The 25564-nt window shown below is 54.8% G+C and overlaps 1 protein-coding gene across 1 annotated transcript in view; it reads left to right on the top strand.

Moving 5' to 3' along the window:
- The first annotated feature begins 361 nt into the window (after positions 1 to 361).
- The window catches only part of SEPTIN12 (septin 12), a 79178-nt gene continuing 53975 nt past the window's right edge, over positions 362 to 25564 (top strand). Inside the window, exons 1-3 of the mRNA XM_067551236.1 lie at positions 362 to 382; positions 14219 to 14320; positions 15134 to 15290. Of these exons, the coding sequence (XP_067407337.1) occupies positions 15236 to 15290 (55 nt within the window). The 5' untranslated portion in view covers positions 362 to 382; positions 14219 to 14320; positions 15134 to 15235. The remainder of the gene's footprint in view (positions 383 to 14218; positions 14321 to 15133; positions 15291 to 25564) is intronic.

The raw sequence follows: 25564 nt of genomic DNA, 5'->3' as shown, positions 1-25564 counted from the left end.
CTGGGTCCACACAGGCATTGTGCCGGTAGAACGGTACCCGTACAAGGTTTATATTGGTTGGGGGAATGGGTCTAAATTCACCAGCAGAAGTGCAGGGTTTTATCGGTAGGACTTGTAATTGAGAGTGGATGCACGCAAGGCTGTCTGGCAAGGCAAGCTCCGCTGGTAACATTTTGTAGTGTAGCCCAGGCCTAAGGGGAAGGGTGGTGGGATGATGGTGCACCACACTGAGCCAGGTGGGGAAGGGGTTAACAGCTGCAAAACTAGGGAGAGCACCTGGCCTGGAGAAAATAGGGAGGGTGAGTCTTCTAGGCGGGGCTTGCTAGGCTGGCCAGAGGAGTAAGGGGCAGGCTGGGGGCAAGAAGCAACATCTCTCTCACAGGTAGGAGTGGGAGTAAGGGATCTAGAGCAGCAGCTGGCGCTGAGTTGGCTGCAGGAAGCTGTGAGTTAAAGCTTTAGATCTGGCAGCTTTTCTTATGGAGCCCTGTCCTGCTTTCTCTTCTCTGGGCTTGGGCTGAGAGGGGTCACAGAAGGCTGTGGGTACTGACTGGGCTGGGGAAGGAAGGATGCTAGGGGGCTGCTCCCAAATTCACCTGTGGTTGGAGGGAGGCACCTGGCCAATCAAAGCCTAGCTAAACAGGTTGGCTTTCTGTTAGCTGCCAGCCTGGAGCTCTTCAAGTGGCTACACGTGGCTATGGAAGATTGTCTTCTACACAGAGTCTTGTGAAATCCCATAGCTAATTCCCTGCCGCCACCCCCCCGAGGCAGTGCTGCCGCTGGGCCTGTTGTGTGCAGTCCTAGAAGGCGGAGAGGAAAGCACTGTGCCCATATGTCCAAAATCCAGACCCTCTGGGATGGCAGGCCTGACTCAAGGCGGGGCAGCCATCTATATTTATACCACCTCAGAGGACACGAGCTCTTCAGGGAGGTAGGTCAGTAAATCTACACTCAGGTTCCATGGTGCTAGGTGCTGTACATACATATAGTAAGAGACGTAGAGTTTGCAATAGACAAGGCCGACAAATGGCAGAAAGGGAAGGGAAACTGAGGCATGGAGACTAAGGGCTAGATTTACAAAGATACTTTGATGCCTAATGCCTGACATTTAGGCACTTCTGAAATCCTCAAAACCCCATGCTCAGCCAGTGTCTGACCCTGGAGGCAGCCAAGGCGTGCAGGCAAGCACAAGGCTGCCCAAATCCTAGCACCACCACTAATGAGTGGCTTAGCACTCTTGCACAAGCTGCAGCCCCAGTGTGGGATTTTCAAATACTGTGGTCATAGTCTGGCTCATCAGTGGGGCCTGATCCTATAGACGTGCTCTGAGCACGCCTAGACCTGTCTGCTCCCGATACTGGTCACTGAGAGATGGCGGGGCAGCGCAGGCAAGCTGTCAGCTTGCTGGCTTCTGAGGATCCCATTCTTAGGCACTTAACTCTCCTCAGGCAGTGTTTGGGGCACTTAACTTGAGGCAGAGAATTCCCCTGTAAGGGTTGCAATGCCAAAGTACAGTGTGAATCTGTCCCTAAGTGACTTTGCCAGGGTAGCGCAAGGAGTCTGTGGCAGAGCTGCAACTGAACCTAGATCTCAGGCCAATGCCTTCATTGCAAGGCCATCCCTCCTCTCTCTCCCTCTTTGGCACCCCCCTTCCAGGACCAATCCAGTCTCCCCAACACAGACAGACCCTTGGGCAGAGGAGGAATTCTGAAGCATCCCCATAAGAGCCAGTGAAGATTGTGTCACTCCCACCTGAACTGATCTTCAGAGAAAAACACATTAAGAAGTAACCCTTCGTCCCTCCCCTCCTCCACAATGTGTGTGAAGGTCAGAGCTGATCCCAGGGATGGGACATGGGAATAAAAACTGTCCCTCTCTGTTGGTCAGACTGTTGTCCAGGGAGGTGGGCACTAGTGGGTTTTACTCCTTTTCGGCGCAGGCTTGCAATGGCTGTTCCATGGCTATTTGTACTGAATGTTCCTAGCCGATGGCCTGCTGCCACCAGTTGAAGCAAAGCGGCCCTTGAGATAAAAAGGCCTAAACTAAAAGCCGAGGAGTCTGAGCCCTCCTGTCTTTGCTGGAAACATGCTCACACTCTTGCTGGGGAAGGGTCGCCCCTTGCTTTAATTTTAAAGGATCTGTTTCAGCAGTGTGCTCAGCCTGCTGGTAAGGGCGAAAGGCAGGGCTAGGAGGAGAGCACTCTGGTTCTCTACAAAGTGCCGGCAAGCTAAGGCGAAGGTCAGGAGCTCTGGATTCAGTTCCTGGCTCTGTCACAGACTCCCTGTGTGACTTTGGCCAAGTCACTTTTGGTCTCTAAGTTCCCCAGTGGCGGAGGGGAACTTGGCCTTGGCTAGCTAGGACATAAGCTGTCCAGGGCAGGACCCATGTTTCGCTGGCTGTATGTGAAGTGCCCATTACGTTGGGGCAATTGTAATTCTTCTCAATAGTTAACAATATGGGAGGTTAATACAGGAAGCACATGGAGTCAGGTGTCTCAAAGCAGAGAAAGGGCTTGGCTGGCTGTAATTCTGGGGGAATCTGTCTCTGGGCAAGTCTCGGTATCTCATGTTGGGGAGAGGGCATCAGCATCTCCAGTGGTTGGGGAATGGCTCTTCACTGATCGAGCCCTCTCCTCCAGCATGCCCCATCCACGATCCTGCTGGCCCCCAGGGAGGGAGGGAGAGTTCACCCATCCTTCAGTACCCACAGTTGCGAGCTGACAGCAAGGCCCTCTTTCATGCCCCAGAGTTCCCACTTCTCCCAAACCCCCAGCATACAGCAGACTCCACTTAACTCCCGCCGGGAGCTGCCCCAGATGGCAAGAAATGGGCTGCTTGGCAGAATGCTCGGCATCCTCGGATGAACAAAGCCCTGTTTGGCCAGTGAGCGGGATGGACACGGCAGCACCCCATGGGGCAGACTGGAGCACACCTGAGCTCCCTTGCTTCCTGCGAGCAGTGACACTCACCATGCTGGAACTTCTCCCTCAGTTGTTCTTGTATTAGGCTAAAGACCTGTTTGGGATTGCTAAATATTCACTGATCTGTACCTGTTCTCTGGCTTATGGATGGTCTCTTTCAGCCTGACTGGAGGGATTTAGGTTGCTTTTCTTCATAGAAAAGCCTCGGGAATGTACATTTGATATAACAATCTACCTTATGGGACTTCAATGGAGCAGTGCTGTTTTGCACCAGGATCTAGCCCTCTAATTTTATTTTCTGGCCTCTCCTGTAACTGAGACAAACCATCAAGTGCTTGTCTGTCTGCTACACCAGGGAATGTCACATTTCTGACAGCAGCCTACCTGCAGCACGCGCTCCACTTACCTTCACACTTAAGCTTGCACCAGACTTTTTGTTTGATGGGGCATGGTTGCTCCAAAGTCCCAGCCTGGATTCTCAGCCATGCTGTGAGATGGTTTATAGCACTGCCTTCTGCCCCACTTTTCACTGTTTGTTCTTCAGCAGAAGAGACTTGGGAGGCCCTCCTTTCCCTGCTGGGTGCCCCTAGTGCATTCAGTATCGTGTGTGTCTTGTAGAGATTTTCAAAGCAGCTTATTTTCTCCACCCAGCAGTCTTGAGGGTCAGGCTCGTTTCTCAGTGCTCCGTGGAGCCTGGAAACGCTCAGATGGAGAAGCAGAGTTAGCTTTCTGACTGTTGCAGGGAGCGGAGAGCACTTCAGCATCACCTGCAAGGACAGATCCCTCCCTCCCTTTGGAGATGACTCAGTTTCTAGGTGTTTGTTTAACTCTCTGCCTGTAGCTGCTTTTTCTTTTTGCTCTCACCAAGAGTCCAGATTTTCCATTGTGATCTGGCCCCTTTGCACTGCTCAGGGGATGCAAAGTGGGTGGGTTCTGGCTGCAAATAGCCAGCTGTCAACTGCCCTGGTGGAGGGGGAACTCTCTCTACATCAAGCTCACAGAGCTACCCACTGTGCCATCTGCCCCATATCCACACTGGTGTGGAGAGGCGTGTCCGAGCTGTGCTATGCTGATCCTCCACTAATCTCTTGAATTAGGAGTGGCATAAATCAGAGCAGTCCCTAGGCTTTTGTGGCTTGTGCCTGAACTGGGGCCAGCCCAGACAGGCCTTCAGGATCACAGAGCGGTAACTGGCTGCCCGGCCCACTGTACTGAGCAGAGCTTGGGCAGAATGGAGAGCTTAGCCAGAGGCTGTTCCCCAAGAGAACTGGCCGGAGAGGAGGAAGCGTAATCTCTAGCTTTTGCACAGTCGGCACCAGTGCATGCGGGCTGGGATTGCTTTGCTTTGAAGGCAGGTCCCGGGTGCTTTGGTGGGTGGCACATGTCACTGCTCCTAGGGGGCAAAGCAGGGTCTGAGCCTTTGAGTCGCAAATGTGCCAATGCAAGGCAGAGCTTGTCTGCTCACATCTGTGCTTTCTCTGCTCCTGCCTCTGCCCCAACCCCCGTCCACACTCTCTGTCCAACTGTGCCCTTGTGAATCACCACGGCCCCTGCTTCTGCTTCCCAGCCCAGTGTCTTTACCTAGAGCCTCTCCCACCCCGGTCCTGCCCACTCCCCCCAGCCCTGCTAGTGCCCTTCAGTCCTGATCTGCAGCACCCCTCCCTCTTACCCTGCAGCCGCCCCTGCTCCCGTGGCACATGTATGCACCCTGAAAATTGTATTGGGTCAACTTCTAATTCTTCCCATGATACAGGAGCCTGGCTGCTGTTGGCTCCTGGGCCAGCATGGCCCTTTGAGCGGGGCATGCCCTTTGCCCTGCAGAGACGCCCCCGTGAGCTGTTTGCTACTGACGGGTGGGAGAGATCGCTCCAGTCCTGCTCATCCCAGAGGCTGCTGGCCTGCTCCCAGAGGCGGCTTGGAGAGGCCTGAAGAGATGTGGGGCGGGGGCAGGCTTCCATACTCTCCAGAGGCAGCTGCTTCTCTGCAGAGCACCTCACCTGGGTGGGAGGCAGAGACCAGGCCAGGTTGCCAGGGGCAGGCAGCCCCAGCTCTCACAGGGGGAGGTGGTTTCTCCACCACTTCCCCTGCTCTGCAGCTGTCATGCCAACGTGGCACAGCCCTGCCGGTGGGGCAGGACAAGTGGGGATTTGGGATCAGTTGGAACAGGCGGGCGGAGCTGATCGGGGCAAGATCACTCCCCGCATCCCTTCCCCTGCTCCCAGCTAAATGGTTTGTGAAGGCCCCTCTATGGGGGGGTGTCTGCTCTCCTGAGGCGCTCTCTCTCCTGCGGGGGCTGGTTTGAAGGCAAGGGGATGATGGGCCTTTGTCTGCTGCCAATCCCCTCCTCCTGCGCCAGGCAGTGATGTCCATCCAGTGTGCACTGGAGACGGAAGGGAAGCTGCTGTACAGACTGCTGCTAAGCAGTGTACGGACTGGCAGCCTGTATGGACTACCTGCTTTCAGACTGCTGCTCTCTGCCACCCTTCAGCTCGCTGACAGTGCCAGGCCTGGTTGCTGGCGTGGCTCTTGCACCAGTGCTTCATGGAGCAGGTGTCGAAGGAAACTGGGTGCGGTTTGCTGCGGTTCCCAGTTTGTGCCTGAGCAGAAACCCCCACGCGCCCTTGCCTGAGAGCATGGTCCCCAAAACCAGCAGAGGAGCCGCTGTGCCACCCTACAGTCTGGCTGGGACAGAGTCCCAGGCGCCTGCATCTCTGCACACGCTGACTGGAGCGAACCCAGTAATCCAGGCTGAGATTCCCTTTGGCCTGTCCCAGGGAAGGCCCCCCTCAGCCAGGGGAGGGGGCTGGCTGGGGGCAGGGAGTGCTGCGAGTGCCTCTGTCCAGCGGCGCTCGCTGTTGCTGTGCTAAGAGGCACTGGTGTCTCCTTAGTCTGTCTGGCCAGAGGAGCTAGGTGCATTGCAGGGGTGTCATCTGCCAGCCAGGCTTTGGGTAAAGCTTCACGCACGGTGGCTGTGCTGGAAGCAATAATGGGTGCCCATCTGCCCGATGATATGGAGCAGGCCTGGCAGCAATGCCTCTCTCTGCTCCTGAGGCTGCCTGTGTCTAGTACCATGACTCAGTATCCCCAGGGCCTGCCTGGAGCAGCTGCCTCAGCCCAGCCCCGCCCCTCCACCACCCTCGGAGCCCATCGGGAACCTGGCTTCCCCATCCCATCCGTGCTGCTGGAGTTTGGCCTCAGCTGGGCTTCCCAAACTCGCCATCCCGCAGGAGCGGTGGGGAGTCCAGGGGACTCTGCTGAAGGGAGCAGGAGTCAGACCCAACACAGCACTGATGGCCGGGGTTCTCAGTGGTTATAATTCGCTTCAGTGCCTCCCCAGCCAGTCAGCTGTCTTTCAGTGCCACCTCCTGACTTCCCTGGGAACTACAGGGGGGTGCTGAGGGGAGATCCAGGTCCTGATCCTTCCCCTCTGTGCCCCTCAGTGACGTGTGCCTGGGAGCGAGCCCCGCGTTTATGGCATGGCTGACAGACAGGCTCTAGGGAGGGTTGTTACCAGCTGTCTCTGCGCCCATTGATGGCTGTGTCCATAGCCCAGCCAGGTCAGGGTGCAGCCTCGTGATGGCAAACTGTGATGTTCTGGTGGCTGTGTGTGTGCCTACGACTGTGTGGAGCGGGGTCAGCGCTCAGAGGCTGCGCTGGGGCCAGCGGCGTGCCCTGGAGAGAGCCTGTGGCTGCGGAGCCAAGGGTTGCCGAGTGTGGCTGTCTGCGTCAGTTTGTGGGTAGTGACACAGCACTGGCAGGAGCACCCCTGGCGCTAGGGTGTGGGATGCTGCTCTAGCCCGCTGGAGAGCTGGCCGGGGGCCTGCAGGATGGCGAGGTAGGGCATGTGAGGCCGGGGTGCCCCTCAGGAGACATCCAAGCCCCCCAAGCCCAGTCCCTGGAGGGGTAGCGCACGCTGGCTTCCCTGGGAGTGGCTGCCAGGCTGTGGAAAAGCTTCCTGCCTCCTGAAATGATTCAGCGGACGGGGCCCGCTCCTCTTCATTGGGTGAACGTGGATTTTATTTGTCAAGGGGTAGATCCTGTGCGAAGGCGCCAGCATGGAGCCCGGAGCCGCCTAGCTGCCCTCAGAACTGCTACCTGCCCCTGCCTGCCGGAGGGATGATTGTTCAGGCCTCATGGCCCATTCGGTCCTTGGCCGCTGGGAAGGGGAGAACAGGAACATGGAGGCCTCTCCTCTGAAGCTGGACTGAGCCCCCTCAGAGACCGACATTGAGACTCCTCCCTCAAACCCCAAGGGGCTGGTGGGGCTCTGTGGAGCCTGCAGCCGGTTCTGGCACAGGTGGGGTGAGTGGGAGGCAGACGGATGCCCTGGATGGGAACCGTTCTGTGTCCTGAGAGGTAGTCTAAGCCAGCACAGCTCCATTGTCTTGCTGAACCCGTCCGTGGGCAGCCTGGCTCCGCCCCAGCAGCCGCAGCCTGAAACCTTCCGTGCAGCTCTGCTTCTGCACTCTCTCCTTGCCATCCTCCGGGAGATCCCTGCTGGCTTTAGGACAAGGCCACAGGAGCTGCAATGCAGTGATGTCCCAGCGTAAGGGCACAGGCTTTGATGTCAGGGGAGTTGACCAGGGAGGGTGGGGAGTCTGCTTATGCTTATGCCAGCAGATGTCCCATCGCTAGATTCAGGGTGGGAGCTAGGCTCAGCTGACCTGAGTGTCTCTGCCATCCATCTCCTGGGCCTGTGCACTAATCCCGTGAGATGGCTACATGCCTCCTGCTCCAGGTTGGAGGGGGAAGGAGCGCTGACAGTTGAGCGAGGGCTTTCAGGCTCACAGCTCCCCCTGGAATGAGGGGGATCCCAAGCCCTCTTTCCATGCTGCTTCCCAACTTCCCTCTCTGGGGTAGCACTTTCAGGAGCGCAGGACAAAGCCGACTCAGGCATCAGCTCTTAAAGAGCAGGGGTCTTGGCTGGTGCCAACTTCACGAGAGTCCCCATCTGCGTGAGCCCGGCCTTGGCGTTCCTAGCCGCGAGCAGGATGGGCAGCTGAGGCCTCTCCTGGGGAACATGTCCCTAGCACAGAGCACTGCTGGGCAGCGTCTGGGCCATCCGCCCTGGCCAGGCCCTGGATGAGCCTCCTAGCAGAAGTGGCTGAGATGGTCCTTCTCCCGTCTGCCAACAGGAGCCAGTGTGAGCTAAGGAGCCATTTGCCCTGCTGTCCTCTGGCTTCCCACAGCGGGTACAGATCCAATCCCCTGGCGCTGGGCACTGGGGACACGTTCACAGATACCAAGGGAGAGACCTGGCTTAATTCCTTCACCCTCAGGTCCAGCCTGGGGGCAGTGCAAGGAGGGGAACGCTTAGAGCAAAGCCTGGTGGGGCTTGCGGGGCCCATGGAGCTGGGCTTACCATGCACGGTTAAGACTGGGGCTGGCGTGGGGAAGGGCTTCAGAGGCACTGTGCATTGGTCTGGTGGGGCACTCGTTCTGTGAGTTAGTGGGGCCATGCGTGCTCCAGGGCTGTCAGGCAGGCCTCTTCCCACAGCAGGGAGTCAACACCAGGGTTTTTCCCCCTTAACGTTGGGGGACAGGGGGGAAGAAGGGGGAGAAAGACCAGAGAACAGCTCCGGGAGGCCCTCCAAGATTTTCCAGACCATGTCGGGGCTCAGTTAGCATTTGGGGCCCAGGCATGGTGCTCTCCATAACAGTCTTCATAATGCTGCTCTGTCTCCTCCTTGCTCACATTGACAGAGCCTTCCTCCTCGTCAGCCTCTGATCCTAGCCTGCAGCTAACCTGGGACTCTCCTGCCAATGGGATGATGAATTCAGCAGACTCTTCCTATCCAAACGGGAGCGTACAGCCTTCCGATCACCCTGATGCTGGGTCCGAGCTGCTCCTCCCGCTCTGAGCGCAATGCTTCCCTCTGCTCTTGGTCTCTGCTGTTGCGGGAACAAGAGACGAGGAAGGCTGGAATGGCATCAAATGCTTGCAGATGTGCTGGGCTCTTCCTCTCCCGGCTGTGTGGATGTGCCCACTGATGCTCCGCCAACCTGCATGGAATGGAAGCGTGCTGGTAGTTTTCTTCTGTGCTGAGGGTGGGGATGTATTTGTACGACCTGCAAAGGAGGGTAGACATGGTAAAAAGAAAGTGGTTGGGTTAAGCTGTGTTGAGCCTACTAGCACCCCTGAATCCGGGCAAGTGTGGCCTGGCGCTGGAGTTGGTTATAAAGCTGCACAAAGGTCAGGTTCTGAGCCAATGTGATCCAGTGGGCTGGGATCCAGAAGACCTGGGCTCTAGCCCCATCTCTGCCAGTGACCTTCCCAAATTACTTCCCCTCCTTGTGCCTCGGTTCCTGTAACTGTAAAGTGAGGGTAATAATACGTGCCCATCTTGGAGACCTACCAATGGGGTGAAGGCCCAAATCCTCAAAGGTATTTAGGTGCCTAACTCCCACTGATTTGAGAAGCTGGGCGTATGCACTTATGGTCTGGGGTGGAAGCCATTGCAGACCATGGTAGCTTCAGTGGAGTTGTCAAGTGGAATGAATCCAGATAAAAGGCTGGTCCCTCACCTCTCCCACTTCATTTGTGCCTTGCCCCAGAACATCTCTCAAGTCTCTAGCTTTGGCCAAAGCTTGCAAATGGCTCTTATTGATCCATGCTTGTCAGCCTACCCCTTGTGCAAAATTTCAGTCGTTAACATCAGGGATGGTTTTGGTATCGATGGGTAACTGGCTTGCTAAAGAAATCCTCTGCTATTGATAGGGACAGAAGGGGAAGGAGATCTTTAGCCAGTGAGCCCCAAATTGCCCCTTCTGTTCTTTGAGTGGCAGAAGCTATATAGCTAGGAAATTCCTGGCTGGCCTGTGCTGGCAGCTGGAGGAGACACACATCAGTCTGAGACTGTCTCATTTGTTTGGCCATTTGGAATGCTCCCTCTGGGCAGACAGTTATGCTGGGGTTGTGTTGCTCAAGACAATCCTTCCTGGCCTTGATGCAGAGTCTTACTGCTTTGAACAGGTGATCACGCGGGAGTGTAAAGCAGAGGAATTGGGAATGAAACACTGTTGGTAAAGAGGACAAATCTTCCCAGGCTGAAAGGTATTTGGTGATGGGCCATGGAAGGACAAAACAGGGCTGAAAATCAAAGCAGTCGGAGAAAGTAGCTCGTTAAAAAGACTTTGCAAGATTCTTTCCTCCCTCGGTGAGGCTCAGACAATGGGCTGCCGCTTCCAAAGCAAAAGACACTGCCAACTCCACCTGGGATGGAAAAGTCAGGCCGTGTTTCTGCCTCTTGTATCATGGCCAGTAGCAAAGTGTCTGCAAAGAATTTTGTGGAAAATGCCCAAGACTGAGTAAGGACCCAGCGTGCTACTGGCTTGGCAGGGCTAGCAGGAGTAGCCATGGTTTAGTTAGGAAATAAGCAGACAGGCCTTGAAAACAACCAGGGATCGGTGTAAGAAGAGTAAAGGCCAAACGCCACCTGACCACGGCTGCCCTCCCAACAGAAGGCAGCAGGCATCTGCTAGAGCTGTAATACTGGTGCAAAAAGTGGGGGCAGGATTGAGGGAATTTACTCATCCTGGCCTTCAGACTTTGTCCCATTAACACTCCTCCTGATTGGTGGGACAGCTGAGCTGCATTCCCCCTCCTCTCCAAGTCTGTTCTTTTGCTCCACTCTCTTTCCAAACGGTCTCCCATCAGTTTAGGACTGTCTCTAACCTATTTGTCCCTGAGAATTATCCACCCAATAATATCAGTCACTGGAGACTGTTGAGTGTCTGTCTAGAAGTGGCATGCAAGCAGCCGATACGTGAGCTGTTTTGCTTGGACTCGTAGGTCATGTGGTGCGCTGCTTTCTCCCTGATCTCTGGTGCTGATACTCACACTGGAGTCCGAAATCAACTGTCTGGAACTGTGTGCCGATGTTTCTGTGGCATTTCTGCCAAACTAGCTGGTTTGCTAGAAAGCTGGCAGGAAGCAAATGCAAACGTAGCTGTGCTTCCAGCCAAAGCCAGCGGTAAGGTCTTTGGATTAGAATGGATATTCATGGGAAATGTTTAAAGACAGGAAGTCCTGGCACCCCATAAAAGAAAAGGGTATATTGGACTGATACCTGATATACCAACCACCCCAATCTGCCTGACAGGGAACAACACCTAGCGTGGTTTCCCCAGACTGCTCTTCCATCATGACTTGAAGAGAGGCCCCGTCTTCTGGGAACTAAAATCAAAGCTACTCCCTGCCCATCCTAAACACACCAGTCCAAATTCTGCTCTCAGCTGGCATTACTAGTGCTAGTTCAGAATTTTGCCCGACGAGCTGCAGTTCTTGCTGAGCGGGCAGCAGAGGCCATGTTACCAGGCAGAGCTACTTCAGAGCATGACCTGGAGAGAGGAAAGGTGGTGGTCATGCTCCATGGCAAGTGTCTATAGTCCTCTCCTACACGCCCTCGGGTGACATCTGCTCTGCTACCTTCCCCCAGCTCAGGTGAGGAAGTGGCACCTGTGCTGAAAGAATGGGCTGCTTTGTTCCTACCAACAAAAGACACAGAGACCAGACAGCAATGGGGCCAAAGACAGGCAGTCCCTTGCAACAGTGGCCCTGGTCATCCAGGGCTGGGCAGACCCTATGCTCATGAAGGAGATTGGAGACTTAAATCCTGATCTACACTTTCCTGTTGATTATGGGCTCTTCAAACACGATAAATGTCCTCTACAGAGACCACCAGGAGGGAGTAGCGCGACAGGCACCATTGCAGTGAGACGTACTGGATGTAAATAGCACCTTTGGGACAGAAACCACTCAGAGAGGGGATATGGTGCACATCAGTGCCTAGCAAAACCTACAGCCTACAACCTCCAGAACTTACTTCGACCCGTTAGCTTGTAAGAGAGAAACCTCATGGACCCATCTCCCCTTTTTTACCCCCCCTTGTTCCGCACTGCTTCATGCTGAGACCTCAGACAGTTGCAGAGTCTCTGCTCTCCTTGCCCACCAAGCCAACCTCCTAAGAACTCGATGCTTCTGCCTCTGCCACCAGGAGCGAGTCTCGTGAGCTCGAACAAAACCAAACGAGCTCCAAGTCATTCATCCTCCTGGTGCTTCATGGTCCCTCGGCATCCATCTCTTAGGTCCCACTAAGATCATGCATTCCCATGTAAGCGCCTTGGGGCAGAGACTGTCTTTATCATACATACAGGGCCAAGCATGCTGCTGGTGCTTAACAAATAATAAACAGCTATGGTCAGCCACAGCAAAAGGAAACCTGCAGCTGGTGGGAGGCCTCGTTTCTGGGAGCACTGTGGCTGTGATTGTGGTACTGATCCATGGTGGCACCATCCATCTGGAGCCTGCCCTGGGTGTCCTTTGAGTCCCTGTTACTTCGTCAATGCACAGCTGGCTGGGGCCCTCCCCACCTGTCCCCTCGCCCCTCCCCAGGGCTTTGGCTGTGTTCTCACAGTCATATGCTCCATTCTTTTCAGGCAAGAAAAAATCAAGATGTTTAATATCTCTTGAACTAGCAGGAGACGAGGCCCAAGGGATAACCTGGGAGCCCCCAGCCAGCAGAGTGCGCTGTTGAGAACTGGCTGCTCATGACAAGAGTGCCATGAAGAGCCTCGAGGCTTAGACATATCAGGAGTTAATAAGAGGTTCGCTGAAGTCCTGCTGGGTATCTGGACCTTCACTCTGTCCGAGGAGCAAGCAGGATTCATCACAACTGAGTGACTCAGTGTGTTTGCTGAGCTGGGCTCTGAAGGGGGATGCGTTCAGAGAGAAGACGGCCCAGCCAGCAGTCCTTAGGGGGAGCGCTCACCGCCGCCACTCAGAGGCGGAGTTGGGCATTGCTCTCTGGAAGGAGGCCTCCTTCTACTTTGTGGACCAGACAGTTTGAAATTGTGAAACAAAAAGTCACTTTAAACTGGAAAACCAGAATTGTTTGTTAACAGATGTGTCTATTTGGACAATTCTGAACCCCCTTCCCCAACTGTTCTGAGTCAAGCTGTGTGTCGAAAGCGTCCCTTTCCTGCCAAGAGTTTTGGATTTAACAAATGGGTGAGGTTTGTTGAAACTCCCCAGCTAGCTCTAATGCAGTGTCATGGATGCAGCCCGGACCGTGGCATGAGGGGCCGAGACAACGTGCGAAGGGGACGTTCACCAGGCAGGCCCTGAAAGTGGCGGTGGTGATTTGGATGATGAAATCTCCCTGTGTGCCCCACTCCCTGCTGAATGCTGCCCTCCCCACAGCTCTGCTCCATGTGGATTGGAGCCCCCACCACCCCGCCCCCAGGCAGGAGGGGGCCCAGGAATGCATTTAAGCCATTTGGTGTTTACTTTCAGCTGAGCCGCTAGGTTAAATGGTGTCAAGCTGGGTAGTTTTGGGAAAGCCGCTGCAGGGGGGTGCTGTGTTTGGAGAAGGGGCTTCTCTACCCCTCTCCTCCCACGTCTGCGGTGAATCCCCTCACTGACACACACTACACAAGCCAGCAGGAGAGCTGACCCTTTCCCTGCCGGAATAGCTCCCTTCAGCCATTCCTTGTGCCTTTGCGTTAGCCTGGCGGAGCGCAGGAGACAGGCACTGATTCCTGCTTGCAGGAGTTAGCTTAGCGTGGGCCGTCTCGTGTGGAGTGGTGTGCTCCTGACCTGGCCAGGATTTGGAGGTGCACGGTACCCTCTGAACCTGGGGCTAGAAGGATCCTACTAAGAAAGGAGATTCTTGTGGCAAGGGCTGCTTTTCTGAGGGCATGTCCCCTGCAATGGCCCCCCGTGAGACCTGCCATTTTAATCCCCTCATGCCAAATTCTTCCGCAGCTTTTCCTGGTAGATGAAGATATTCCTTTGGCTAATGAAAGGGAGAAGTAGCCCCACCGGGGCTCTGAGGGAGAAAAGTCTCCGGGCCAAGGCTTCCGAAAGAGAAGGAGATGATGGGCAGTGAGGCCTGTGCTAGCGTGGCCTCCTTGAGCCAGTAATTCTCCTGAACTGCCCTAAACCGCAGGTGTTGTGGCTGTCCGGGCAAAAGAATCAAACTTCTCTGCTAGGCACCCTGCTGGGATGCACATCGCTGAGGCCCACCCAGGAAAAGCAGAGCCCCAGGAGCCCCCCACCCCCACCCCAAAGGGCAGCTGGGCCCAGGGAGCCTAGCAGAGGACCCTCAACCCCATTTTGAACATCTTCCCACTCTACTGTGGGGGGAGCTTTCCTAGTTGGGGGAGCATGGAAGAATGCCTGCTTTCCCCACCCCACGGGGCCCCGTGCTTGGTGCAGTGAGAGGCTAGTGCGTGTTGTAGATCCCTGGAGCCTGGCAAAGGCTTGTCGCCCTGAGATCTCTTGCTGCTGGTTTGCTGCAGGAGCTGTTCTGGGAGGGGATTCCCAAACTGCTGGCTTACCCCAAAACCCGCCTGAGGGCTTCCACAAAGCGGAGCGGAGACGGCTGACCCCGCATCAGGCCTGTAAGTCCTCCGCCAGTCTGGCTGCACGGGTCCCTCCCTGAGGGGGTTGGAGGAGGTTGAGGAGCTCTAGGTGATCTTTGCCCTGTGGAGCCTGTGAATGGAGCTGGGGAAATGCCTGCCTTGCAGGGCTGAGCCCACCCTGGTTCTCCCCATCGGGCCTGATCTGTGCTCGTGGGAACCCCTCGGGGCCAGTGCGCCGTGGTGGCCGATTGGCCTCAGACACAGGGCAGCCTGCTTGATACGGCTCAGGTGGGAGTGCAGCTCCCGATCAGCGCATTGTTGGCAGCCTCCCGGGCTGAACAGCTGGGCCGGCCTGGGACACGGGGAGACCCTGGAGATGGCAGACCCTCCCGGGGAGGGAGTGGGGGCACTACCAGCCCCTCTGGTCCTGCTGGGCTAGGGGCAGCCGTGGGTCTAGTTGGAGTGCTGCTGGAGTGCACCTCCCCCGCCCCTTCTCCCTCTCTCACTTCTCTGTGCCAAGAGCTGCTCTGACTCTGGGCCCAAGTTCCCCACCTCCCTCCCCCTTTCTCCAGCTTTCTCCTCCTCTCCCTGCACAGGCAATCCAGTGCAGCCAATGTGATCCCAGCAAGGGCTTAGCTGGGGGTGGGCTATACAGTGTGTAGGGGGGGTCTGTCATTCTTTCTCTGGGCAGGGGGGAGGGGATCTTCTCTCTTCCCCTTTGCTCTCCTCCGCCACTCTCGTCCCATAGAGCAGAAGCCCTCGGGTTCTGGCGGGGGCTGGCTGGCTTGGATGTGGAAGGCAGCTGTTTCTGGGTGGGGGAGCTCACACTCCCCCCTTTTCCCTTCCCCATAGTCTGCCCTCTCCCTCTGTCAGGGCGAAGTTCTGCCCACGCTAGAAGACTTGGAGGGGCATCCTGCGCTGCTGTTGGGGTGAAGCCGTGGGAAGTGAGTCAGGATGTCCCAGCTGTCCGTCAAAGACCACCTGGAGGGGATCCTCTCCGACTTCGAAGGTAGGGTGGGGACGGGGCACCCGGGTTCTCGACAGCGAGCTCCTGCTTTGTCCAGGCTGGGCAACACGTCCCATGCAGCACTGGCTACTCCGCATCACTCTCTTGCCTGCCATTTATCCGCCCAGCGCCGGGAGATACATGTTCCATGTTCCGTGGGGCTAACCACCCTGTTGGCATAAGCAGACGCAGCTCTGCTGAGCTTCCCTACTCCCATCAGTGGGGACCTCGACCCTAGGTCTCTGCCCAACCACTTATGGAAACCAGGCAGTGCTTAATTTGTAATGGAAGAGGGGCCCGGGCCCAAGGAATTTATCTCTTACTTTTGTAACCCGTGCGCCAAGACCAGAAGTGCCGGGGCTATGAAATGCCACGCCCTGGCACAAATTATGCACTGAAAGCAGGAAACAGAGAGCCCAGGAGAAGTAACTCCTGAAGTGTGACATAAAACAATAGTCAGAGGAGTGGGGAAAAGGGCCACTCTGACCCTGGCTGCCCCTTCTAGAAGGAACCTAAATCCGGAGCGCTGGCTCTCGCTTTCTTTGCTGCTTTTCTCTGGGACTCGGCATAAAGAGGAAAAACTCGTAACAAATGTAAATGGAGTGGATATCCTCTCTGCTGTCCTGGAGTTGTGCAGGGGCGTTGTGCGCGTAGAATATAATGTGTGTGCAGCAGTGCATGTGGTGTAATGCACTTTTGCCAGGGAGTGTGTGTCGATCTGGTGTGTGTAGCGCAGCTGTGTATGGGGGAGGTGGATGGCAGGAGGACTCAGTTTGGGATTTGAGGTTGTGCTGTGGGGAGAGATCTGGGGCTAGACTGGCTGGCTGGGGAGAGCTCTGAGCGCAGACTGGCTCATGCATTGGACTGAATGCAGGTAATTAAACCCAACCCGCAGTAGTGTTTAGATCCAACTTGATCCTGGAAAAACTCTGGGGCTTGGGGGAAAAGAAAGTGAGGCGGGGTTGGAGGGCGGCTACAATAACCAGCTTGTGTCTGTGAAACAGGAAGGGGAGAGGGAAAGACGCTTCCAATTACCAGCTGTTGCTGTGGCACTGACTCCATTTCAGCATTTCACAGATTGCAGTTAAGGAAGGGCTCAGTCCAGCCTGCAGAGAGTGCCTCCAAGGCAGGGCTCTTCTCCTTGTTTAGATTACAAGTCAAATGTGCAGCCCAGCAAGCTGGAGAACAATTCCCCTTTGAGAGCAAACCCAGGGGCTGGGATTGGGGCCCAGGCTATCCAGGCGCTGTGTGTATAGTTTCTGTTTGAGGGGGCGGAGAAAGGCCAGTGCATTGTGGGATTGGAAAAACTTGCCCCGAGTTTTGGAGCACCATGGCCGTATGCTTTTGCAACTCTCAGGGTGATGCGGCTCCCGTGCAGAGGGCTCGCTCAATGCTCTGGGCACATCTTGTAAGGGTTTAATGTGGGGGACTTTTGCATGCTGTGGCGAAGAGCCATCTTGTAGCTGGCAGAGGTCTCTGAGACGGATGGAGGGGGAGGAAAGAGGTGAAAAGGGTCAAATAAGAGCTTGCTTGACTTTCTTATTTGTATTCTGGTAGTACTCGTGGGGCCCATTGCTCTAGGTGCCATACAACACATGTCCCAAAGAGCCTGCTATCTAAACAGACGAGAGACAAATTATGGGAGAAAGGAAGGACTATTATCCCCTGTTTTGCAGATGGGGAAACTGAGGCACAGAGAGACTGATCCCTAAGGGTCAAGGCATCTATGGCAGAGCTGGGATCTCCTAGTAAATGGGAACCAGTTAGCTCCTAAGGGCTTTTCTACATGGGAAAGTTATATTGGTATAAGATAGGATGTGAATTTAAACCAGATAGTTATATCAGTATAGCCTGTCCCCACCACCACCCCATGTGTACACTCTTAGACAAGCTATGGCACAGACCTCTGCCAGCACAGCTGTGTAGTAGTAGGGCGAAGAGGTGTGATTCTGACCAACAGAGCTGTCCCAGCAAAAGCCCTGAGCATAGGCACAGCTGTATTGGCAATGCTGCCCTCTTCAGCTGTGTGCGTACCAGGATCGCTGACTCGCTGTGCCAGGATAGCAGCGTAGTTCCTTTCCTCCTAGTGGAGACCTGGCTCCTCCTGGTCTAGGAGAGCCTTTTTGGTGGAGCTTGTGTCCCTTTGGAAGTGGTTTAAACTAAGCTGCAAAAAGCCATTCTTAGTCTGGAACAGATGTCCCCGTGGGGGGTTATTCTGGTAGAACTGGAGTGGTTCAGTGATACTGGGATGACTGGAAAAATCTCCCATGTAGACAAGCTCTAAGCAAAGTCGGTGCGAATCACTGGAATGCAGCACTGGTCAGGACCATCCCTCGCACTTTCCTCATCTCGGTTTTTGCTGCAGCCTCCTAGGGGAAGAGATTGGGCCAGTGGTAGATGCAGAAGGTAAGGGCAGCCGGGCCAGGGGAACACCAACCCCACAGAGAATACCCAGGGAGGAGAAAAAACAGGGCCCAGGACTCCCACCGGTGCCCTGCCTCCTCAAGAAACTGCAACTGCCCCCTTCTTACTAGTTCTCTATAGCATGGAAATTCTGAGCATGGCTGAGGATGCAGGAGGTGGGGTAGAAAGTGGGACCTGTCCTGAGCGCCTCAGGGGCGTGGAGGGTTTTACACCTCTGCCCCGTCTGGCCATCACTCTGCAGCACCCATGGGCTCCTCTGCAAGAGAAGAGGGATCTGAGGCAGGGCTGCTGAGGGATGAGCCAGGAACTGAGTTCATGGAGCAGCATCGCTAGTCCACAGGCTCCCTTGTGAACAGGAGGAGACAGGGAGATCAGAGGAAAGCTTCCTCCTTCCCTTTGGTTCTGCCTTGGTAAGGGGAGTGTGGGGGGCTTGTCGCTAAGATTTGACAGTCCCCTGCTCTCCTCAGAGTGGTGAGGGAACCGGAGAATTAGGAGCCCTGGGCTCTGTCATTGACTCAGGGGATGACCCTGGGCAACCCACTTAGGGCTTCTTTACATGGGCAAGTGACTGAAGTGGCTATTTCAGAACTGCTCCCCATGGGGACACAGTCCCTAAATAAAGGTCACTGTGCTCCAGAATAATTAGTGCGCTTCCGAAGTGGAGTAATTCGTTTGGAACAAAATCATGTGTATCTTGGAACAGCGCGTCCCCATGGGCAGCTATTCCAGGAGAGCTTTTCTGGGCAGTTTCCCAGTGTGGACAAGCCCTTCCCTATCTGTAAAATGGGGATAATGGTGCTGATTTACCTACCTCCCGGGGGCACTGATATTTGTAAAGTGCTGTGAGATCTTCATGTGGGAAGCCCAAAAGCAGCGCCACGCTTTCCCCCAGGGTCTCGCTTTCTCGCAGAGGGTTGTTGCTGGATTAGCAGATGCTGGGGACATTCTGAGTGACAATTTACAGTCGGTGTTGTCAGTTCGCAATTTCCAGCGTGAGTCCTGTGATATTGGTGTGATTCAAAGCCCCAGCTCCCGGAGTTAGGTTAATATGGAGCGGTGGACTCTCAGCTTCTGTTTCTTTAAAGTCTGTTTCTGACCCTTCTGGATAGAGAAAAGCGAAGAGCAAATAGCAGAGTCTGTAGGGAGAGGAGGGCACCAGGGGCTCCAAGGGGTGAGTTGGATGCTGGCATCTATGGGGCTGACAGAAAGTGAGGTCCCTAGGCAGTAAAGGGGGTGGTCAGTGCCTCTCCCCCTTGGGACCCCAAAGCCCCTTGAGTTCAGTTCCCAGAGATCAGCTTGATTCCCCCCTTCCTCCCCAGGTGGGGATCACATGACCTATCCTTGCTGAAAGTGGAAATGGAGCATCAGGCTGGAGGGATTGTAACTGCTTGGCCCCTGCAGGCAGCCAGTGGGTGGGAGGGGAGTCCTTGGGGGGAGGGGAAGGATTTTCGCCCCTCTAATTATCTGAAGCTCTTTCCTGAAGCCAGTGGCCGCTGGGATTGTGGACTGAGGTGGCTTGGGAGAGGGGCAGGGCAGGTAGGATCACAGAGTAACCTGATGCCGGGCTCCTGGAAAGCTGCAGCCTGTTATTGCCTGGAAAAGAATGTGCATACCTACCACGGCCTGTGTTAACCCTTCTGCTCCCAGAGAGCCCCCATCGTCAGAGAGCAAGATAATGGGCACAGACGATACCAGCTCAGGGGGGCAGGGTTGGTCAAATCTCTGCTAGTAATGCAAAGTAAGCAGTGCTCAGAGGCAGACCCCGGGTTGCAAGCTCTTTCTTCTCTCCCCATGCCTTCCTCTCCTGGCACCTTCTCCTGCCACCCTCCACCCCCTCCTTCTCTCTCCCCCTCTGCCTTACCTCAATGTCTTCACCCCCATTCCTCACCCCTTTCCTCTCCAACCTTCTCGTTCTGGCCATTGACCTCATGCTCCCCACCTGGGTCCATAACCTTTGACCCTTGCTTTTTGCTGTCCAGTTCACCTCACTCCCCCTGCCAAGATGCCATGTTGGCCCTTCCCCCAGCCCTCTCGCTAATTGCTCTGGGACTCTGATCCCCTCTGTCCCCACATGTGCAATGTTACCTGCCAGTCTGCGGAGGGTGTGGGCTCACAGCTGCCTCCTGGTGACCTGTCTGCAGGGGCATTGCTTAGACCCATAGCACCTTCTGTCAGCAGCTCTCCAAGCACTGTGCACACACAGGCAAGGTCTCCTGCTAGCCCTCTGGGAGGAGAAAGTAGCTGTGTCCCTACTTCACACATGGCAAAAGTGAGGTAGAGAGAGGCCAAAGATCACACCATGAGTCTGAGACAGGGAGAGCTCCTGGTGCTAGCCAACCCATTGTGATCACCACTGGACCGTGTGTACACACCGGTACTTGAAGCTGGTTTTATCCCATAGGCTCCCCTCTCCCGTACTCCCTGAAGTTCTGTTGGAAGGTGCCCCAAACCCACCCCATCCCCTCCACATTTATTCCTCACAGGATGCAGCCTCAGCAAGTACTGACACGATCCTCGTGTGTCACGGTACCAAAAGCCTTCAGTGCACTCAGGCCTTTTTGAAGAAGGCAACATGGCCTAGTGTGCTGAGCAAAGGGCAGAGCTGGGAGAACTGAGTTCTCTTTCTCACCCTGCCACTTACCAGCTCTGTGATCTTGGGTGAGTCCCTTTACCCCCAGTGTTGCTGTTGCACCATTTGGCAGACGTGAATGACGAAGGTTTCCCACCTTCAGTGCAGGGCTTTGCGCGCCTCTGCTGAAAGGTGTCTACAGGAGCAAAACATTCATACTTCATGTCCTTAGTTGCCTGGGGAGTTTCTGGTTCTAGCTCTTGTGGATCTTTGGATCTGGGGGTACTAAAGCCCGCCCTGAGGCTGCTGTGTGCCCCCAATGAATTGCTAACCATGAAGAACTGAAGGAGATATGTGAGTGCCCCATGCCCTGAGTCTGTGAAGCTGCAGAATCCCCTAGGATGCTCAGCAAAGGGGCAAGCCAACCATCTGCTAACCCTGAGTGACAGTAAATTCCTGCCCTGCCAGAGAGCTTGTAATAAATGAGTCTGGGCCTGCAGACCCCTGATCTCAGTTGTGCATGGGGCAGAGCTAAGGGACATTTACAGACCAGGCTCTCCAGCAAGCAAAGAGTGACCACGACAAGGGAATTAATGACAGGTGCCCACTTCTGGGCTGAGCACATCTCCTGCCTCCAACCCTGTCCCGCTGCTGGTGAGCTTCCTCCTGGTGTATGCTCCCTACCAGTTTGACTCTTTAGGGCTGGCCAGGATTGGACGTGACCTAGGCAAAGGTGGACCCCAGAGTTAACCATATGGCTTTAGCACATTCCCCCTCCCCCAGTACTGCTGCTCCAAGAGGAGCATCTCTGTAGCCGATATGCAGCGTCTCTCTGCTGTCCTTGTTCTTACCACAGCTGGCCAGCAGGGGGTGCTGTGGTAGTAGTGCTGCTAAGTCCCTCCACCCAGAGCCGTGGGGCAGCTCTAGATGCTCTTGCACCCAGCTGGGCCAGAGGGGAAAAGGCCAAAGAGCTCAGATGCGGCATGGCAGGGCCGTGCAGTGAAACACCAGTCCAGCCTCCAGGCAGTGGCCAGGAGCGTGCACTGGCAGCACGGTTACCACAGCACACTTCAGAGGCTGTGAAATAGCAGAAAAGGTGTGGAGAGGTGTGAATGTGGGTCTGTAAATGAGGGAGCCAGCAGCAGGTGTGACTGGGCAGAGGGAGGAGGAGGAGAATGGGGGGGTCTGCAAGGAGGGGTGGAGAAGGAGGCACTCTAGGGTTGCATCAGCTCACGCTGGGGCAGCACAGCAGCCAGGAACCTCCACGAACAAGACCCGGTGAGTGACGTTTGCTATGTTACAGCACCGGCTGGGAGATCCTCTGACCCTGAGGCACAATTGTATCATCTCCTCTTAGAGCAATTCTGGCATTCTGCTGCCACGGCATCCCCTCGGATATACTCTGTGCACTCAGGGCCTGCCAGCCTGAAATGCAAGTGCCTCTTCGCCTTCCCTATGACCCATCGCCAAGACATGGCTGCATCGTCTCTGCCATAGCAGGCAGGAGCCATTTGCACCTGGGGAATCTCCCTGCTTCTGCCTGCCCTCCCATCTATCCCAGTACAGTGTCCTCCATGCTGGGGCATAGCTGCATCTCTTCTATGCCACAGCAGCCCTCCCTCGGCTTCCCATGGAAATGCTGTTTGCTTCTGACTCAGCAGTAGAGGTTGTAGATGTGCTTCCTCGGCCATGACAGTGGCTTTAAGTTGGTCCCTCTGTTGGGATCCCCAAAATCTCTCTCCTCTCTTATTCTGCAGCCAGAATAAATATTCTAACCAGGAGCACACAGCTTCAAGAGCCTGTGCACTTCAGAGCTATTATCATCCTCAGGCAGGTCTTCCTGCTGTCTGGAAACATCTCAGATCATTACTTCCACACTCTCTGGCCATCTCAAGGAGTAGCCATGGGGCCACCACGCTGTGGGACCACCGATGGCGGGAGAGCTGTCCTAGTGCTTCAAAGAGCAGCTCAGATGGAAGAAGAAGAGATGAGTCTAATTTCTCTTTTCCCCCAAGAATGCATGGTCCTTCAAGCCAGGGTTATGGTCTGTGTCCAAGCAATGAGGGGCTCAATGAACCAATCCTGCCCTCCCAGACCCTCATGGGGAAGAGCTGATTAGAACGCCGTAGTGGTTCTCTAGCACCACTTACCCTCCAGATAACCCAAAGTGTTTTACGGGAGCCCTGTGTCTGAGAGTGGGGCAGAGGGTGTGGAGCCACATAGGCAGCCAGGGCAGCTCTGCTGTGTTCAGCATCTGCTGGCCCACAGCCCTGGGTAGGAGGAGATGTTCTGGTGGGGCTTGGCTGACTACAATATGTGTTTATATTAGCTGGAGCTGTTCATCTCCCGAGTCACTGATCAGCCCTGCCATAGATTAGCAGTAAGGGGAATTACTGGCCCGTGCTTCTTCTGTGGCCTGTGTGAAATTAACTGGTGGGTCAGGCCAGTTCCTAGTGAAAAGGTGGCCACATCATGACAACCACGATAATTCCTGGCACCCTTCTCTGTGCCTGCACATGTGGCCACCAGATCAGACCTGAGGCTCATTGGCAGGGCACCGTCAGGGTAAGGAGATTGCCCTGCATCTCTCCATGCTTTGGGAGCTTGTGACATCTGGATTCCTGCAGGGTAGGCAGAGGAAGCTTCATTGTAAAATCTCAGCCAGTGGGACCAGCCCCAAAAATAAAGCAGCAGTTGCCCAATCATGGGTGAAGGGTGAAAGAAGCAAAGGCTTGGAAGCCAATTGAAACGATTTGCTGACCCATGTGAGTCTGCAGCACTGAGCTGTCAGTTTCAGAAACACAGGCTTCCTGCTACTGCTTGCTCCCTGCACCACAGATATAATCCTGCCCCATTGAAATCAACAGCAAAACTCCCATTGACTTCCCAGCGGCCAGGATTTCACCCCATGTGAAGAGCTTTCCTTCTGCTGCTGGTCCTAGCTGGAACTGGGAGGGTAGTGGCCTTGGCGAGGCAGGTTCTCATGCCTGGGTGGTTTCAACGGGAAACCCCTCTCCCCTCCATCCTTCTGGGTTTAGTCTCCTCTTGTTCCATGGGATGCTCTGAGAGACATGGGCTGGGGAGGTGAAGGGTGAACCCCTTTACCCACACCTGTCTGCATCTCTGGGACCGTCATTCGGCAGCTAGCATGAGCCATCACCCAGCATTGAACTTGGGCAGGTCTTGGCCAGGGGCGCTCTGTCTCTTTGCTCCTAGCGGGTGCATAGTGCAACGCCCAGATAGGGGCTGGCAGTGTGCCTGCCCCTTGTGCCCAGCTCTGGGACATGCCCAGCTGGGAATCCTGGGATACAACCTCACTGTGCCCATGGGATTGTGGTTTGCAAAGATCTTCACAGACTGTAGAAAGGGCATCCACACTGTCCCACTGGGGAACAGGTTGGATCTCCGGCGTAACCCATGGAACCATGCTTCTGTCCCATGATTCCCTGCTCTGCATTCTCCATTATGGGGCCGGAGCAGGTCACACTCACCCAGCATGTACCAGTGCCTGGGCCTTGGGCTGAGCGCTGGGAGAGATCCTGGGAGGAGTGAGAAACCCAGCGCTACAGTGAAACCTCTAAAAGCACCGCCCCAGAGCCAATGCACCGAGTCAGAGGGCGGGGCCAGGCGCACGGCCCCACACTTGCCCACCGGTCCAGCCTTCCCTTGCGGGGCTTGAGCACAGGCCTCCTGCAGCTTGGACCTTCAAAGGAAGGAGGCTCAGGCCTCAGCACTTTGAAATATTTTAAGTTGGGGAGTTTAGCCATCAGCTTTAACAGGACGGGAACCCTGCCACGTGAGCACAGCCAGCGTTAAACCCTCGAGCTGCCCAGCACATGGTTTGATGCAGGAATACGGATAGTCACTAACACCAGCCAGCAGAGCCGTCTAGTCCTTCCGAGGGTCAGTCGCTTAGTCTGCGCTACCTCATCTGAGAATGGGGTCCACCCGCTCAGCTCTGGGGAGACAGGGATATTGGCAGTTCTGTGTGAAGGGATAAACGAGGGGCAAGGATCCCTTCAACCTAACCCCAGAAACCTCAGCTCAACACCCCGGAAGTTGTGGGGGGAGGGATGGGGAAATAGCAAATGGCAGGCATCACACTGTGGCCTGCTGAGATTGCAGCACCAAATGGATCTGTGTTCAGTGGAACGTGTGTGCTGGGGGCTGGGAGGCCCCCTCTGAGCAGTTCCATTTGACATAGCGGGAAGCTGATGCTTGGATAATATGTTTCCTGACCAGATGTGTTTATGAAGGGGTTCCAGCTGTGCGTGCTCAGGGAGACATGCCACAGCAGTAGCCTGCCAAGATAGAGACGCCCTCTGACCAGGATCCCCTCCTCCAGGGCCCTGTGCTGATTACCATGTTACCCAAATAACAAATATCACAGGATCTTTTCAGGGGATAAGGCAACAAGCCACATTTATTGTGAACACGGAAACTTGGTAAATAGCATCAAAGAAAAGAAAAGTATCAACACTGTAACAACATCAATATTGCGCTTTACATAGTGAAATAGCATTAATAATAATGTAGACACTAGGAAAACAGTATTAACACTATATCAATACTACAATTACAGAGACACATGTTTTAATTGATGCTTTCATTCACACTCACACACACTGACAGGCATACACAGACAGGGAGACAGACAAACATACATAGGGATCTTCCAGATATTATAGTTACCAGCCTCTTGGTGCCCATGATAGTCACTGGCCAGGTGACTATAGCAGGAGGATGAGGAGCAAGGTTCTGCTGATGCTCATCGGTACTCCTGGCTGATGTGATGATGTTGTAGACCCGAACCTCCAGCCTTCATCTTCTTGTCCTATTTTATAGGAAAAGGACCCCATGTAAGTCTATGGGTTTTGCATTGTCATGCTGCAACTGCATTCTTGGTGTGATTCTCAATCACCCACATTCTTGCAAGCCTGATCAGATTATGTCCTTTGAAATGTGTTGGCTCCAAAGTTATCAGGGTGGGTTCCTCTTCGGCCATTTGATCATCTTTGCTCCTTTCTTCTTTCCTCAAGCATTTTAGGTGAGGCTGGTGTTTTCTTCACGTCTGTTTTGATATCCCTTACTGAGACCAATTGTTCAATCACCCTTTCTGTCTACACACAATTCAGTTCCTCAGCCATTCACACTTCAATCACTCAGGGCCAACTCCTAGCTGAAGAACTTACATATTATTTTTAAAGCAAACCTTATTTCATTTTTGACAGTGTCTTTTACAGTTGAAAGTAGATATATTACATTTCACAGTGTGGCTTTTTAT

The sequence above is a fragment of the Emydura macquarii genome, unplaced genomic scaffold (assembly GCF_026122565.2).
Source record: "Emydura macquarii macquarii isolate MOO-44397 ecotype Brisbane River unplaced genomic scaffold, CSIRO-AGI_Emac_v2 contig_1348, whole genome shotgun sequence".
In the NCBI taxonomy this organism is placed as follows: Eukaryota; Metazoa; Chordata; order Testudines; family Chelidae; genus Emydura; species Emydura macquarii.
Note: the sequence above shows the minus strand (reverse complement) of the source record. Positions and strands in the feature narration are given on the sequence as shown.